Source organism: Zingiber officinale, chromosome 2B, assembly GCF_018446385.1.
Source record: "Zingiber officinale cultivar Zhangliang chromosome 2B, Zo_v1.1, whole genome shotgun sequence".
Lineage (NCBI taxonomy): Eukaryota > Viridiplantae > Streptophyta > Magnoliopsida > Zingiberales > Zingiberaceae > Zingiber > Zingiber officinale.
In genome coordinates, this window is record NC_055989.1 from 61,974,832 (window position 1) to 61,991,471 (window position 16,640).

Here is a 16,640-nt window from a genome sequence, read left to right on the forward strand (position 1 = left end):
AACATTTCATCGCCATCGGAACAAATCAAACTCGAAGATTTTTGTGAACTGATCGGTACTTGAACGACGTGGTGGTTGTGATGAGAAAGAACGCAGAGAGGGAACAGCGTGCTGCTCGTGCAGTTGAGGCAATACATGTTGCACTCTCTCCGATGGGAATGAGCCGCATGCTGCTTGCATTGTATGAAGAAGCTCGTCAATAGTAGCGGCCATAACCACATCAGCCACCGGTGCTCCTCCCGCCCGCAGGCGCAATCACCGATTTGTTCCACAACCAATCAATCTCTCTCCTTGCATACAGAAAAAAAAAACAAAGAGGAAAACTTATCATGGCTCCTCTGCTTTTGATCTCAAGCTCTCTGAACGGAGAATCTGGATTGATGACCACTTGAATCATCAAGGCGAGAAGAGTGGATGAAAGACGTTGAAAGATGAGGTTGAGAGGCATTTAAAGATGTATTGAATGCAAGGCCGCCTCTTTTTTATTTGCTTTGTTGTCGTCGTCATACATATGGTTTTGCACACTGGTGATGTCGAGCACCTTTCGGTGCTTCTCGATCTGGAGAGGCCACATCGCCTACAGGGAACAAGATATGGACGATGGATAATTTTGGGAATATGTTTTTGTTAACCCGCACTATAATAAAATACTACATTCTAGGATGAATTCTAAGATGAATTTGTAAAATATTTTCGTCATGAAAAGTTTTGGGACGAATTCTATGACAAAATATTTTTCATCCCAAAATTCCTGTTGCTGCCTTTTGCGACGAAAAAAAAATTCAAATTAGTCATCAAATTTGGCGACGAATTAGATTTTTATCACCAATTCTACGACAAAAATAAAATTCATCGTAAAATTCCCATAGGCAACTCTGTGACGAAATTTAGATTGCATCCAAATTTTGGCGACGAAAATGATTTTTGTCACAAATTTGGCAATGGAAATATATTCGCCGAGACGGCCAAATTGGTAACGAATAATAATTTCATTGGTAAATCTGCAACGAATATGGATTTGTAGCTAAACTGCTTGATTTGCTTTTGGATTCGTCCCAGAATCTAGGATGAATATGTGGATTCATTCTAGAATTTAGGATGAATATGTGGATTCGTCCGAGATTTCGGGGCAAATTTGTAGATTTATCCTAGATTCTGGAATAAAATTTGGGACAAATAATAATTCGTCACAAAATTATCGATACACATTAATATATGATAATTTGTCAATGAATTATTTTCATCACCAAATTCGTCCCTATATAAAAATAACTAAATAGAACTAATTCATTTATGCAATTTATCATGTTAATACAATCCAATACATTTATAATAAACCTATTTACAACAAATTTAAATACACATCATATATATCCAACATATCATATTTAACATTATCACATCTTATTACACATCCTAATTAACATTTTACGCATTTAGTACACATCCTATTTAACATATATACACATCCTATTAATATTTAAAATTAAATCTATAATAATATAAGCCCAAAATTGTCAATATATAACCATATAAAAAAAGTCAAGAGAAACATATCAAATGCATGATATCTAAAAATATCCAACACTCTAAGAAGTGAAACAAGTTAATTTAAAAGAAACTACAAATACATCAACTCATCTTCTTCTTCTACAAAAACTTTCTTCTCCATCCAATCTTCTTTTCCTGTATCAAAATAAACAAACAAAACAGATCATTTCTAATAAAAAAGATAATTATAAGAATGATTTTGTTTCTATAGGAATCCAAAAGCTCAAAAGTTCATAAAAATTACAAGAACATAACAATATGATACAGAATGAATACAAATGATTATCCAACAGGATTTACTAAAAGTGAAACAGTTTACTAAAAAGAAAAGTGCAAATAATATGTCAAATCCCTAACAAAAGTTCTTCCAAATATTTAATCATTTTATTTCCTTCATATTTGAAGAAGCAAAGACTTGACATAAAAAAAAACCTAGACTTCAAATGCAACTGATAAAAAAAAAAAGAAGAAGCATTGGGTGCAGGGCCGATCCTACTAGTTTTTTGGTCTGAGTCTAACTTAGAAAACATGCCCCTATATTAATCATGCTACTTTATAGTGATTTTTTTTGAATTAAATCTACAAATTTAAAGACAATATATAATACAATACAATACAATACCATGTACAATAGTCTAAATATGTCAATCATAACTAAATAGTAATGACAAACATATTGAAAATTGCCAGTTAAAGACAACTCGCCTTACAGTTTTGGCGGCAAAAATATTAATCAAGTCTATATAATCAAGTTGTTCAATAATTTCTTTTTCAATTGATAACATAGCTAGCCCATTCAATCTTTCTTGTGACATGGTCGATCGAAGAAAAGTTTTGATAAGCTTCAACTTTGAGAAACTTCTTTCTGCACTTGCTATTGTAACTGGTATTGTCAGCAAGATTTTGTAAGCAACATGAGCATTTGGAAAACAACCATCCATCTTTTTCAAATAATCTAATACATCAATAGCTGATTTTGATTCCTCTGGTAAAGAGCACTTTAAAAATGTTAACTCTAAAAACAAATCATCTCCATTAACGTCAGAACAACCATTATGTGCAAGAGAACTTTCAAGATTCTTGCAAGACCTCAACAATCTTTCATCATCAGAACGTTGTAACCTCTCCACATTGAATAGAAAACCAAATATTTCCTGATATTTTTTAAATTATATTGTGCAAATCGAGACTCAATAGATGAATGAGCTTGATCAACTATAAAGAGAAAGTAGTTAACTCTGAAGGACTCCTCTGCTGACAAAGCTATTTCTGTACTACTACTTTCATCAAATTGTTTTTTTCTACGAACAACTCGCTTTTCTCGAAATACTGCTTCAATACCCATTTCACTTGCCATTTCTTTAGCTTCAACCATTGCCTTATCAAAACCAGATTCTCTATACTCTTCAAGAAATATAATAATTCCTTGCAAGAGTTTGATAGCAGCATCAATATCCATATTTTCGGATTGAAGAAATTTACTCACAGTGTTAATTGCGAATAACAACTTATACCAAATTACCACACCAAGTAAGAATTCAAACTTCTCAAGTTCATATAATGCCAAGGACTCTGCTTCACTTTTTGTTTTGGGATCTTCAATATCATTTGTTAAGTCAAGTAAAGCATCTCTAATTTGGGCAGTTTGTTCTTTTATAGGTTTCACGCTCTCAACATGACTTTCCCACCGTGTTTGTGACAATGGCTTAACTGTCAAACCCTTTACATGATCTTTAAAAATTCTCCATCTCTTCGTAGAAGAGGAGAATAATGTATAAATGCGTTGTATTACTCCAAAAAATGACATAGCTTGAGGACAACAGTTCACCATATCACATAATGCCAAATTAAGGCTATGACAACCACAAGGAGTATAAAAGGCTCTGAGATTTATTTCAAGCAACCTTCTTTGTACACCTTTATGTTTCCCTTTCATGTTAGATCCGTTGTCATATCCTTGACCTCGTATATCATCAATATCAAGCTCAAGATGGATTAAAGCATCCTTAAGATGCGTAAAAAGTCCAAGCCCAGAAGTGTCATCCACCTCTAAAAATTCTATCCAGTATTCTTTCACTTTTGTTGAATTTTCTGACTCATCCAAACACCTTATGACAAGAGACATTTGCTCCTTATGACTAATATCTGGAGTACAATTTAAGATGACTGAAAAGTATTTTGCCTTTTTGACTTTTGCAAGTAATTTCTTTCTTACCTCGCCTGCCAACATTTCTATCAATTCATTTTGAATTCTGCTACCGAGATATGTAGTATAAGTTTCATGGTCTTTAATACGCCGAAGGTGCTCATTCATTATTGGATCAAACTCAGCAATCATGTCAACCATTGGCAAAAGGAGACCATTGTTTTCAACATAAAGCTTCTCACAACTTCCTCTAAAGGCCAAGTTATTTTTTGCTAGTCTTTGCACAATAGCAATTATCCTATGTAACACATGTTTCCAGTGTTCTTTTTATTTGTTCAATTGTACATGTGCTCTTGCATCAATTGTCTGATTCTTTTGCAACCTTCTTTCTAATTCAAGCCAATCAGTCATACACTCCATATGCTCCTTACTCGCTTCATGGGATGTAAGACAACGACTCAAATTATGCCAGTCGTTGTATCCTTCATTAGCTAACTGAGTACCAATCTTGTGCTTTTGCTTTTTGAACAGTTTACAACAAAAGCAAAAAATTTTGTCCAAAGAAATTGAATATATATAATAGCCATCTTCTATCATTTTCCTCCCTGTTTGACAAAATTCTTTTATAATGCAATACATGAAAATGTCTGTTGGTACTATCTTTTGGAAACAACGTACAAGCATCTCTCTTTGGACCTCTCTCCACCAAAAAGTCTCTAATTTTTTGATCAATATTATCCCACTTTCCTGGATCATCAGAACAAGTCTCTTGACTTAAAGTTTCATGTTGAACTTTCTCATCATCTTTCTCAAAAAAATTAGATTCATCTACAATGAGAGATTCAAGAACCTCTTCATTATTATTGTTAACCATTTCATCCATATTGACAGGTTCAAGCACTTTATCATCATCATTTAATCCCATATCCTCTTCGTTTTTCAACAAATTTTCAACCACATTTTTACTCTCTACAAGATTGGGAGTAAAGTACTTATTGATATCTCCAGCTTGACTTTGAATTAATGATTCTATTCTCAGCTTTCTTTTCTTCTTTTGATATCCAGACATGTACTTGGGAGGCATGGTATATGAATTTGCTTAACAAACAAAGAAAATATAATTTCAAGTTACAGATAAATGCTCAAGTTTAGTTAAGTTAAGACATATATATTCATATTGATATAAATACACAAATTTCCTATAACACAAAATTACAATTCACATATTCTACACAATACTAAGTTGGTGGTTATCCAATTCTAAAATCTAAAAATTAATTTCAGAATATTAATTCACTATAAAATTTCTCAATTCTAAAATCTACAAATTAATTTCAGCATCATAATTTAAGCAAGAGGTACAAAGAAAGATTTCATATATTATATATACTAACCTATAGAGTGTAGATAGTATGTTTTACAATTTTGATGAAGTTCTCTACACTAATTCTGAATTTATGATGAAAAGCTCAAACACTCCAAAGTAGCAAATTAAATAAATTAAAAGCAATTCAAGGAAAAACGAACACAGAAGAATTGTCTTCACCTGACAAGGATCCATACAAACCAACGACCAACCATCAAATTAATGAAAAATCAATAAGAAATAGATGAATATTTACTATTTTACTTCAAAGACCACTAATCAATCCTTCAAGTTAAAAGGAAAATTAAACTACATTAAAAAAAACCCAATCTGGCAACCTAAATACCTAATAACCTAATCCAACATGAAAATCATCATCACTTAAATCTAAGCAGCTAGCATATATTTGCGTCGTTCTAAAAACCAATCTTGTTGAAATTTCAACCATATAGATCTTTGGTATGCAGTATGTTAGGGCACACGAAGCAAATACTTTGTACACTTGACAACCTAATAAATAAATCGTCAAAATAATTTTTTGCACATTAATTAACGTGGAGAGATGGAGGAGCACTCACCGTGTGTAGCAGTTGAAAATTCTCAAAATTGGAAGTACGAATGGCAAAGAGAGAATTTACGAGCATTTTTGCAGAGCTAAAGGGTTTCAGCAACTCGGCAAGCTTTTTTGCAGAAATCAGAATAAAGGGTTTCGGCAGAGGAAAAGACACGATTTTTTAAAAATAAAACATATAGGTATTAGGTAAATAAGTTAAGTGGATTGTAGAATATGGGCTATTGGGCCTATTAAACTATTAATTTTCATTAACACAAACTCTAAAAAAATGAGCCCTAAAAAATATGAGGCCTGAGTCCATTGACTCTGCAGCCTCATGCAAGGAGAAAAGAGGAAAAAAAATAAAGATTCGTGCTGTTGATGATGTAGGTTTGCACACTGGTGATGTCGAGTACCTTTTGGATTTCTTACACTCTGATCACATCGTGATATGATGACCGCCTTATCTGCACACCAAGCAAACATTTCATCGCCATCGGAACAAATCAAACTCGAAGATTTTTGCGAACCGATCGGTACTTGAACGACGTGGTGGTTGCGGTGAGAGAGAACGTAGAGAGGGCGAAGCAGTGCATGTTGCACTCTCTCTGGTGGGAATGAGCCGCGTGCTACTTGCATTACCCGAAGAAGCTCGTCAATAGTAGCGGCCACAACCACATCAGCCACCAATGCTCCTCCCACCCGCAGCCGCAATCACCGACTTGTTCCATCACCATCAATCTCTGTCCTTGCATAGAGAAAAAAAATAGAGAGGAAAACTAACCATGGCTCCTCTGCTTTTGATCTCAAGCTCTCTGAACAAAGAATCTGGATTGACGATCACCTGAATCATCAAGGTGAGAAGAGTGGATAAAAGACGTTGAAAGATGAGGTTGAGAGGCATTTAAAGATGTGTTGAATGCAAGGCCGCCTCCCTTTTCTTTGTCGTCGTTGTCGCCGTCATCCATATGGGTTTGCACGCCGGTGATGTTGAGTACCTTTCGGTGCTTCTTGATTTGGAGTGGCCGTAGCACCTACAGGGAACAAGAGATGGGGGAGGGATAATTTTGGGAATATGTTTTGTTGACCTGCTCTACAAAAAATACTACATTCTGGGATGAATTCTATGATGAATTTGTAAAATATTTTCATCAAAAAAAGTTTTGGGACAAATTCTATGGTGAAATATTTTTCCTCCCAAAACTCCTGTTGCCGCCTTCTGCGACGAAAAAAAAATTTAAATTAGTCATCAAATTTTGCCACAAATTAGATTTTCATCACAAATTCTGCAACAAAAATAAAATTCGTCGTAAAATTCCCATAGGCAACTCTGTGATGAAATTTAGATTTCGTCCCAATTTTGGCGACGAAAATGATTTTTGTCGTAAATTTGGTAATGAAAATATATTCGTCGAGACGGCCAAATTTGGTGACTAATAATAATTTCATTGGTAAATTTTGACAGTCTGGTGCACAAAGCTCCCACTATGCGAGGTCCCGAGGAAGGATCCATTGTATGCAGTCTTACCCTGCTTTTTTCAAGAGGCTATTTTTAGGATTTGAACGCGTGACCTTTTGGTCACAAAACAACAACTTTATTGTTGCACCAAGGCTTCCTTCAATTTCATTGGTAAATCTTCAACGAATATGGATTTGTTGCTAAACTGTTTGATCTGCTTTTGGATTTATCCCAAAATCTGGGGTGAATATGTGGATTCGTCCAAGATTCTAGGATAAATTTGTGGACTTGTCCTAGATTCTAGTATAAATTTGGGATAAAAATAATTCGTCACAAAATTATCGATACACAATACTTTACGATAATTTGGCAATGAATTATATTCATAGCCAAATTCGTCCCTAAATAAAAAAAACTGAACATAACTAATTCATTTATGCAAATTATCATGTTAATACAATCCAATCCAATACATTTATAATAAACCTATTTACAACAAATTTAAATAACATATCATATACATCCAACATATTATATTTAACATTATCACATCTTATTACATATCCTAATTAACATTTTCACACATTTTATTATACATCCTATTGAACATATATACACATCCTATTAATACTCAAAAGCAAATCCACAATAATATAAGCCCAAAGTTGTCAAAATATAACCATACAAAAAAGTCAAGAGAAACATATCAAATGCATACTAGTCATGATATCTATAAATATCCAACACTCTAAGAAGTGAAACAAGTTAATTTAAAAGAAACTGCACAAATATCAACTCATCTTCTTCTTCCAAAAAACTTTTTTCTTCATCCAATCTTCTTTTCCTGTATCAAAACAAACAAACAAAATAGATCATTTCTAACAAGAAAGATAATTATAAGAATGATTTTGCTTCTACAAAAATCTAAAAGCTCAAATGTTCATAAATACTACAAGAACATAACAATATGATACATAATGAATACAAATGATTATTCAACAGGATTTACTAAAAGTGAAATAATTTACTAAAAAGAAAAGTGCAAACAATATGTCAAATCCCTAACAAAAGTTTTTCCAAATATTTAATCATTTTATTTCCTTCATATTTGAAGAAGTAAAGCCTTGACATCAAAAAATCAGGACTTCAAATGCAACTGAGAAAAAAAGAAGAAGAAGACGAATTACAAGTATAACGTATCCAAGGGTGTGTTACTTTTAGAAAATGTTTTAATTTTCCTTTTCCATGAAAAAATAAGATAGAAAGAATTTGGAAAATGGAAAAGATATTTGACACTGTCATTTTAATTCCTCTATTTTTATGTAACTGATGATTAATCTAATAAGAGAAAAATATTTAAACTATTCTTCATAAGGAAAAGGGAAAATTGGAAATTTTTTTCCAAACAATCTCAAACTTCCTATTCCAGCACCATTGAACCAAGCATTACCATTTACTGTCCTTGGACCATTTAAACATTACAGTTTGATGTATCATCATATATCTACAATAAGTTTCTTATGTGTGTTAAAAACTTAATACTTACTTTTTCCTCCGACATGAATTTCACCTCACCAACCCTATTAAAAACAAATTAACATATTAATAAAAAAATAAAAAATTCAAAAGGCTCACAATCCATGGATTAATGTTTAAAAACGCTAATTATGAGACAAATAATATTCATACATAATTAAAATCATGAAGGACCATTGCCACCATCATTGTCGTCGTCGTTGTCACCACCATCATCATCGAAATGGGGAGGAATCTGACTTGGAGTGGAGCTCAAATGAAGATATCGCATTATGAAGTCTTGTTGTCGGCACAACTCGCTAATTTCTTGATCCCTTTGCGCCATTTGTTCATCCCTTTGCAACCTTAGTTGATCCATTTGTGCCCTTTCTTGCACCCTTTTTTTGCGCCCTTTCTTCATCCCATTGCAATAATATTCCCTTCAAATGGCTAACTTCTTCAGTCAAGGTATTTATTTGGACCCTTATGTTGGTGGGGTGAAAGAAGATGTTCCAGCTACTCTTTGGGTTATGCTCAAGAAACTCATCCCCAATATCTTTCCCCCTTTTGGTCATCCACTAGCCTGTAGCCATAAACTCAGATTATTTCGAACAGACCCCTCAGTATCGACACTAGCATGTGAGAATCTGTGGGCTAGCTTAAACTCATCATATTTTTCTTGTATTTTTAAAACACATATCATATTGATTAGATATAATAAAAACACATCTTATTATTTTATTAAGAATCTCCCTCTTTTACTAACTAACTTTGGTGAAGTCTAAAATGAAAGTACGTTAATGTCCTTTTTGTTATTCATACTGAAAATATTACTAAGGTTTATTAGTAATTTCCACAAATACATCAATCAGTGATCTAGAGTTAGAGACTTAGCTGTTGTGTATTATTGAGAATTGTTCTCATTAATTAATTAGAAATATAGAGTTCTCTTTAGTCCTATATCTTAGAATTCACAATACTGCAAGAAGAGAAGCTTCTATAAATACCTTGGACCAACGATGCTAGAAAGTATATTTTTCTCAGCTTTTTGGCTAAAATTAAGTATGATATTAAATTAATTTTTTATAAGAGGGAGTCTGTTATAGTAGCTTACTGCTGGGATTCTCTTACTCAATTTATTGATGGTCTTTTGGCTAAGATCAAGTATGATATTAAATTAATTTTTTATAAGGGGGAGTCCATTACAGTAGCTTGCTGTTGGGATTCTCGAGTGTCACTCTAGCATTACAGTATTGCATGGGTCTGGCGCACCCTTACCCAATTTATAGACGGTCTTTTGGCTAAGATTAAGTATGATATTAAATTAATTTTTTATAAGGGGGAGTCCGTTACAGTAGCTTGCTGCTGGGATTCTCAAGTGTCACCCTAACATTGCACTATTGCATGGGTCTAATGGTCTTTTGGCTAAGATGAAGTGTAATATTTATTTTTATCAGTTTAATATTTGATATAAAGAATTAAATTAATTTTTTTTATAAAAGAGAGTATGTTACCTGCACGCGTTTATGTATTATATTACACATGCAAGCAAGGGCGGAGCCGCATACAACTTTGGTGAGATAGTTGTCCCACCACAATATTTTGTAAGTACCCCTGGAAATGTATAAAATTATAAAAATATTAGAGGTTTGACTCATTAAAAAATAATAAAAGTAGGTGTAATCTTCAAAAATTTATAGGCTAATTCTTCTTTCCTCAGATCTCTCCCTGCATTGCCCCACTTGATATAAGGGCTTAGCTCACGCAACGCATGTGCACAATCGCTAGTATAATATTAAGAGAGATTAGGCACCTAACTAATAAAATCTAAATTATAAATTAAGATCAAATAATAATAATCCTAACCTTTACTACTTTTGCTCTATCCCCACTCCAAGTCTTATCTTTTTTTTTTTTTTGTAAAGGTGTGGGTGAAAGTATCTATGAAAGTAGGCTTCTTCCCCATCAACTTAGTCTAAAAAACACTGTTAGAAATAATAAAAAAAATTGATATAGAAAAAAATTATTAAGAGATTTAAAAAATTACTAATCTCCATCTATGCTCATCTATATTAATGGAGCCTCCTGCATATATCGAGCATGAGTCGCTAGAATTGTAAACTTGATTCATTCTATTCTAGTTACTCTTTTGTTTACTTTCCTTTGTTACCCAAAAATTGTTGATCCTCACCAAATTATCATCGGTGATGAAGTTTGACTTTTTCCCTTGATACTTGGCATGATTCAGTACATGCTTGATGTGATCAACACATTTTTTTTAAAAAAATATTCTTTTGATCTCCATCTCATCACTCGGGTCCCAATTATACAACCGCTAAAATGGAAAAAAAATAATTGATTATATATTCACTTTAATTTTGTATATAAACTGAAGGGGATGCGCCCTGAACTTGTTCCACCAGAGCTCCTTTGTGGCCGGTGGAGTGCTTGAATATATCAATGATTCACCTCCCCTATGGTTACTCACAATTCTATTAATATCGTGAATAATCCGTATAGGATTTTCAAATCCGCATTAAATTATAAATAAATAATGTTAAATAATTAAGATAGTTAAAAAAATAAAATATTTTATAGTACTTACGAATCTTCGATGGGGACTAGAAACTCTCTATCGTTTACAAACTCAGCTAAGTTTCTGGCTGAGTCAGGAAGATGCGTGAGTACTGGTGATTACACTGGCAATGGTACTGGCAACGGTGAATAAGAAGGCACTAGAGAAGGTGAATGAGAAGGTTCAGCCTGATCAAGGGGTGGCGTAGGTACAGTGGCAGGTGATGAATCCGACTGGCCTTGTAAGCTCTGTCTACATTCACCCCGTCGAAAAATATATTGAAAATTCAAATAGAGGATAAAGTAAATTACAAATTTGATGCATAATGAAGAACATTAAAAAATTTATCATATTTGCTAATAGCTTAGAGAAAATCAGGGGGAAAAAAATACCAGATGTCACCTCTAATGACCTCTAGGAAAAAATAAAGTGCATTAACAAATAAAATATATAAATTAAAGAATGAGACAGTATAAAAAAACTCATTGATATATGAGTTTGGTAAGTTTACATATTGAAATTGAATATCCTTGTAAAAAAATAGTACCACATATGGAAAAAAATATAACAATTTTTTATATTAAACTAACAATACTTACCCATCATCAAAAATCAAAGTCCTCATTATCATTATCAATATCCTCCTCCTCCTCCTCCTCCTCATCATCAACATTCTCATGTATTTCACTTATATCTATGTTTATCACTACATCGATGGGATCTCATAAAGTTGGAATAATATATTCCTCAGTCTGAAATGTGTTCGCAACTTCCTCTTGTTGATATGCAGTGTTTTCCCAATGTGCCTCAATTTTTTTTCGTGCTTTGGTTTTACAAACATCCCACCAATCAATCTTATCATGTTTCAAACTAGGATATGAAGAATAAAATACTTGAATTGTTGTTGTCCCAACACAAATGGTTCATATCTTTTATAAAATCTCTTATGATTTATTTTAATCAAATTATAATGTAGATGCACCTTCATCTGTAACGACCCGGCCCTCTTGGCCCATTTGGCGACCCATTTGGCGACCCTCGGGTCGTCGACCGTCGGCCCTTATGTCGTCGGCCCATTTGGCGACCTCTCATGTCGTCGACCGACGACCCTTGGCCGTGCCGTTACTCACTAGGACTTTCCACCCCTGACAGTGGATTTTTGCCTCCCCTAGGATTCGAACTCTAAACCTCCACGCTTAAGTATTAGAGTTTATGAATCCTGGTAACCAAGTGAGATGGTCCTAGTGAGTAACGGCACGGCCAAGGGTCATCGGTCGACGACATGAGAGGTCGCCAAATGGGCCGACGACATAAGGGTCGCCAATGGGCCGCCACAAGGGCCGCCCAAGAGGCCAAAGGGCCGGGCCGTTACACAGCGGATCTCAGTAAATCTAGGTCTAGGTTTATCATTAATTTCTGTATTACTATTATTGTTGTTGGCTAATATAGTATTGCAGGAAAAGTCTTAGTGGATGAGGCGATCAGACACTGAGCAGACAAAAGACCAAACATGTCTGGAGGATCATGTTTGGCAGGTAAGTTGAGGTATGCAACTGGAAGAGCAAAAGTCAGGTCGTGAAGTCCTAGTGAGTAACGGCACGGCCAAGGGTCGTCGGTCGACGACATGAGAGGTCGTCAAATAGGCCGACGACATAAGGGCCGACGGTCGATGACCCGAGGGTCGCCAAATGGGCCGCCAAATGGGCCAAGAGGGTCGGGTCGTTACATCATCCCTCCAACAGAGTCAAATCAGCGATACATAAATAAGATAACTTGCATTTTTATCCTTGGGTATTCTACCTTTATAATTTCATCCAGAAAATCATAAAAATTATTACTTGCACCACCATCATTGGATGACTGAACACACACCTCACTGTTCATGGTATTCTTCCCCATTCTATATTCTTGAGTATGAAAATTATATTTATTTATGAAATATGTTAGCCAAGTGCATATGAATGCTTTTGGACCCCATGACAAATGGAATAGCCATTCTTGCACAAGGTGAGCTTGATCACCATGAACCTAAGGTCAAATACACCAATTTTTAAAAGTTTACATATATGTAAACCAAATATAGATATCTACTTACATATGATTTGAATCACGCTACAAATTTTTCTTCACAAAATTGATCAAACTCTTGTGTCGACAATTCATAATACATGTTTTGGAAAATCCTACTCAAAAGGCATATTATAAAACAAACAATTTATGACATTACAAAAAAAAATAAAAAAGATATACTAACTCGTAATATGACGATACTTCTGAATAATTCAGTAAAATATAGGTCTAGGTTGTCCGCCATTCTGTACCAGTTAAGTATCTTTGCTTACATGGTCCACTTGGTCGACCAAGGTAGTTAAAAATTAAAAATGAGTTCACATTTGGATCAATATGACCCTCATCATTTCTTCTCACTCTTTGCCTTTTGCTATGAACATGAGGTCCAAAATAATACGATACAAAAGTTGTTACTTCCTCCATAATGTATGCATTAACAATAGATGCTTCAACTTGTGATTTATTTTTCACTTTTTTCTTAAAATGATACAAGAATCTATTGGTAATAAAATAAATTGTATTAAATATTAATATATAATAAAAATAGTCATTTTTTATGCATTCAGATTATCGAAGTATAGAATATGAAAATTTTACCTTTTAAATGGATATATCCATTGAAAATGGACTGGTCCTCCAACTTTGGCCTAGTGTGGCAAGTGCACCAAAAGATGTTCTATGGAAAAAAAGATGATGGAAATATCCTTTTCCATATTACACAAAATGATTTGAATGTCTCTCTCTAACTTCTCCATGTGTGAATGTCTTAAAATTGTTGAGCAAATATCATGTAAGAAAAATACTTAACTCCATAATTGCACCCTATACAAAATGTGGTAAGAGTTTCTTAAAAGCAATAGGAATGAGTCTTTGCATTATTATATGGCAATCATGACTTTTCAAACCAATCAATTTGCATTATTTCATATCGACACATCTTCCAAGATTAGAGACACACCGATATGAAAATTTCAAAGATTTCAACCATTCACAAAGAGCACGTCTCTGATCCTTATTTAATGTATAAACTATATTTGGTCCCCTATTATTTTCATCGATATCAAGAGTGGGTATTTTACAAATGAGTCACATATATTTTCTTGTATTCAGATTATCTTTGGTTTTTCCATTGATATTTATCACTGTATTTATCATATTATCAAAAATATTCTTTGCAATATGTATTACATCGAGATTATGATATATCAAATGGCTAAACCAATACGACAAATCCTAAAATATACTCCGTTTAGTCCATTTATATGTACTTCCATATTCATATATTGTACCATGTGGCTCTTCAATAGCAGATGGAAAGTGAAGCACTCTATACCAAATATCTAGACAAGTTAATGTCAATGGTGGAGGTGTTCTTTCAATTCTATTCTTAGTGAATTCATCTTTATTCTTTTTGAAATTATGATTTGGTGGTTGATGTGTACAATCCGTAAGTGCATGGTTGTTGTTAAATAATAAAAGATATCGATCCCACGAGAACTAGATATAAGCACTAGAGATCAATCACAGTGAATTAGCTAAATGAGCCTTGATTGAGAATCTTGCACTAAAGAAGTAAGATTGAGAGAAAGAGGAGAAGAGAGAGAGAGAGAGAGAGATTGAGAGTTGAGGATTGATTGAAGACTTTGTTTGAAGGAAATGTTCTAGGAGTTCAGTTTCATTGTGGTGCTAATCAATGAACTGAGGATAACTAATTACCATCCTCTATTCCTATGCACATGTAGGAAGTTCATTTTGTTACCAACACTTCCCCACGGTGGTCATGCCAAAGTGACATTTCTATTGATTTCCAATGCTACATAATGGAAGTGATTCCTATGAAGTCCGATTCAAAGGGTTGTCATTAGGGCCCCTCGGTCATACATCCACAAGAATGCACCAAACACTTGATAGAATGAACATAGAAACAATCCAATAAGCATAATTCTACATCTCCTTGCAGAGAATTATTCCCCCTTTCAAGGCGATGTTCTAAATGTTCGGTTAAAGGGTTACCCTTATCATTAGGGCCCCTCAGTCATAGGATCTAGAGTATCCCCTCTACAGGATAAACAAAGCCACATAATCATTTAACCAAACATGAGAATTAAGCACAAACACATCACACACACATTAGATCGAATGAATATGAGGCATAAGAAATGCTATATGGAAAGGAAATTGGTAAATACAAGAGTATATATCAATCTCACATCATAATTACTCCCTTAATCCTAGAATAAATAGATCTACTCCATAACAAGGAGAAAAGAATCCAAAGACAATGAAACTATATGTTAGTATTAGCCCTAGTACCAATTATGAGATGATTGACAATGACACTTTTTGTATCATATTTCACTTATTAATAAAAGGCACAATTGTTATTATATTTACTTTAGTTCAATGCCGAATGAATAAGTATAATAATGTCTTAGGGTAGTAAGTTTTAGTCTATAATGTATCAATTAGTTGAATTGATAATAGGATATTATGGATATATAGAACACTACCCTTAACTATTCCTAGTCAAGAATTAATATACAAGGACAATATTAATACGTTGAGACTAGCATGTAGGTCGACGGATGACTTAATCTCACAAGTCATAGATATGAGATATCAGGTAGACACATGGATATATATTAGAGAATGTCTACTGAATGACCCACCATGAGAATGCTTCATAGATCGTTATATGAGTGTCATAAATATTCTCATGTGACTATTAGTATGAATAGTCCTTAGACTTGAAGTCACTACGATTTCCTACATAAGGAATTGTATACTTTGGTATCGACAAATGTCACCCGTAACAAGGTGAACTATAAAGTCGATCACTGGGTATGTAATAAGTTATGCGGAGGGACGTGAGTGATATAGATGATATTTATCCCTTCGATATGACAAAAGTAATATCTGTGGGCCCCTTGATTAATAGGACACAAGAATGCATGACCATGCTCAAATAAGTCAATATGAGATATTGAGCTTATTTATTTGAATATGTCTACTTAGAGATTAAGAAACACAACGATTGATAAGAGAATGACAAAGTCTATACCTCATTGATCAATCTAGATATCAAAGATAGAAGGATTGAGTCATACAAGATAACAAACATGGAAAGGTTAAGTCGGATCTCGACATTGTCGTGACTTGGGTAGCAATGATATGTTGCTAGATGTCACTCATTGTTTATGTATCTAAAATAATTTTAGAGACATTACTAATGTTATGAGAACCTATTGGGTCACGCATAAAGAACAAGTTGATTTGGAGATAGATTCATATAATGGATTAAGTCTAATTCAAATTGAACTCATTGAGTTAGACTTAATTGGATCCAACTATTGGATTGAGTCCAATTCAAATTAGATTCATTGAGTTCATTGGATTGATGATTAA

The 16,640-nt window shown here is 33.8% G+C and overlaps 1 protein-coding gene and 1 pseudogene across 1 annotated transcript; one reads left to right on the forward strand and one right to left on the reverse strand.

Annotated features, from left to right (window-relative positions):
• Window positions 1–448: 448 nt before the first annotated feature.
• On the reverse strand, window positions 449–4,781 carry LOC122048298. Its single transcript, XM_042609888.1, has 5 exons — window positions 4,376–4,781; window positions 4,080–4,302; window positions 2,789–3,995; window positions 2,514–2,705; window positions 449–577 (listed from the first exon to the last, which is right to left on the reverse strand). Exons 1-5 carry the CDS (start codon window positions 4,779–4,781, stop codon window positions 449–451), a joined length of 2,157 nt encoding a protein of 718 aa, XP_042465822.1.
• A 4,943-nt stretch (window positions 4,782–9,724) lies between these two features.
• Window positions 9,725–9,867, forward strand: LOC122049740 (annotated as a pseudogene).
• The last annotated feature ends 6,773 nt before the right edge of the window (window positions 9,868–16,640 follow it).

Excerpts from the sequence above, each read along its gene's own strand:
- LOC122048298 (XM_042609888.1), bottom strand. The coding sequence starts at position 4,781 with ATGCCTCCCAAGTACATGTCTGGATATCAAAAGAAGAAAAGAAAGCTG. Across the intron at positions 4,303-4,375 it reads AGGTCCAAAGAGAGATGCTT|GGAGGAAAATGATAGAAGAT; the intron begins GTACGTTGTTTC and ends TTTGTCAAACAG. Across the intron at positions 578-2,513 it reads AATCAAAATCAGCTATTGAT|GCGATGTGGCCTCTCCAGAT; the intron begins GTATTAGATTAT and ends TGTTCCCTGTAG.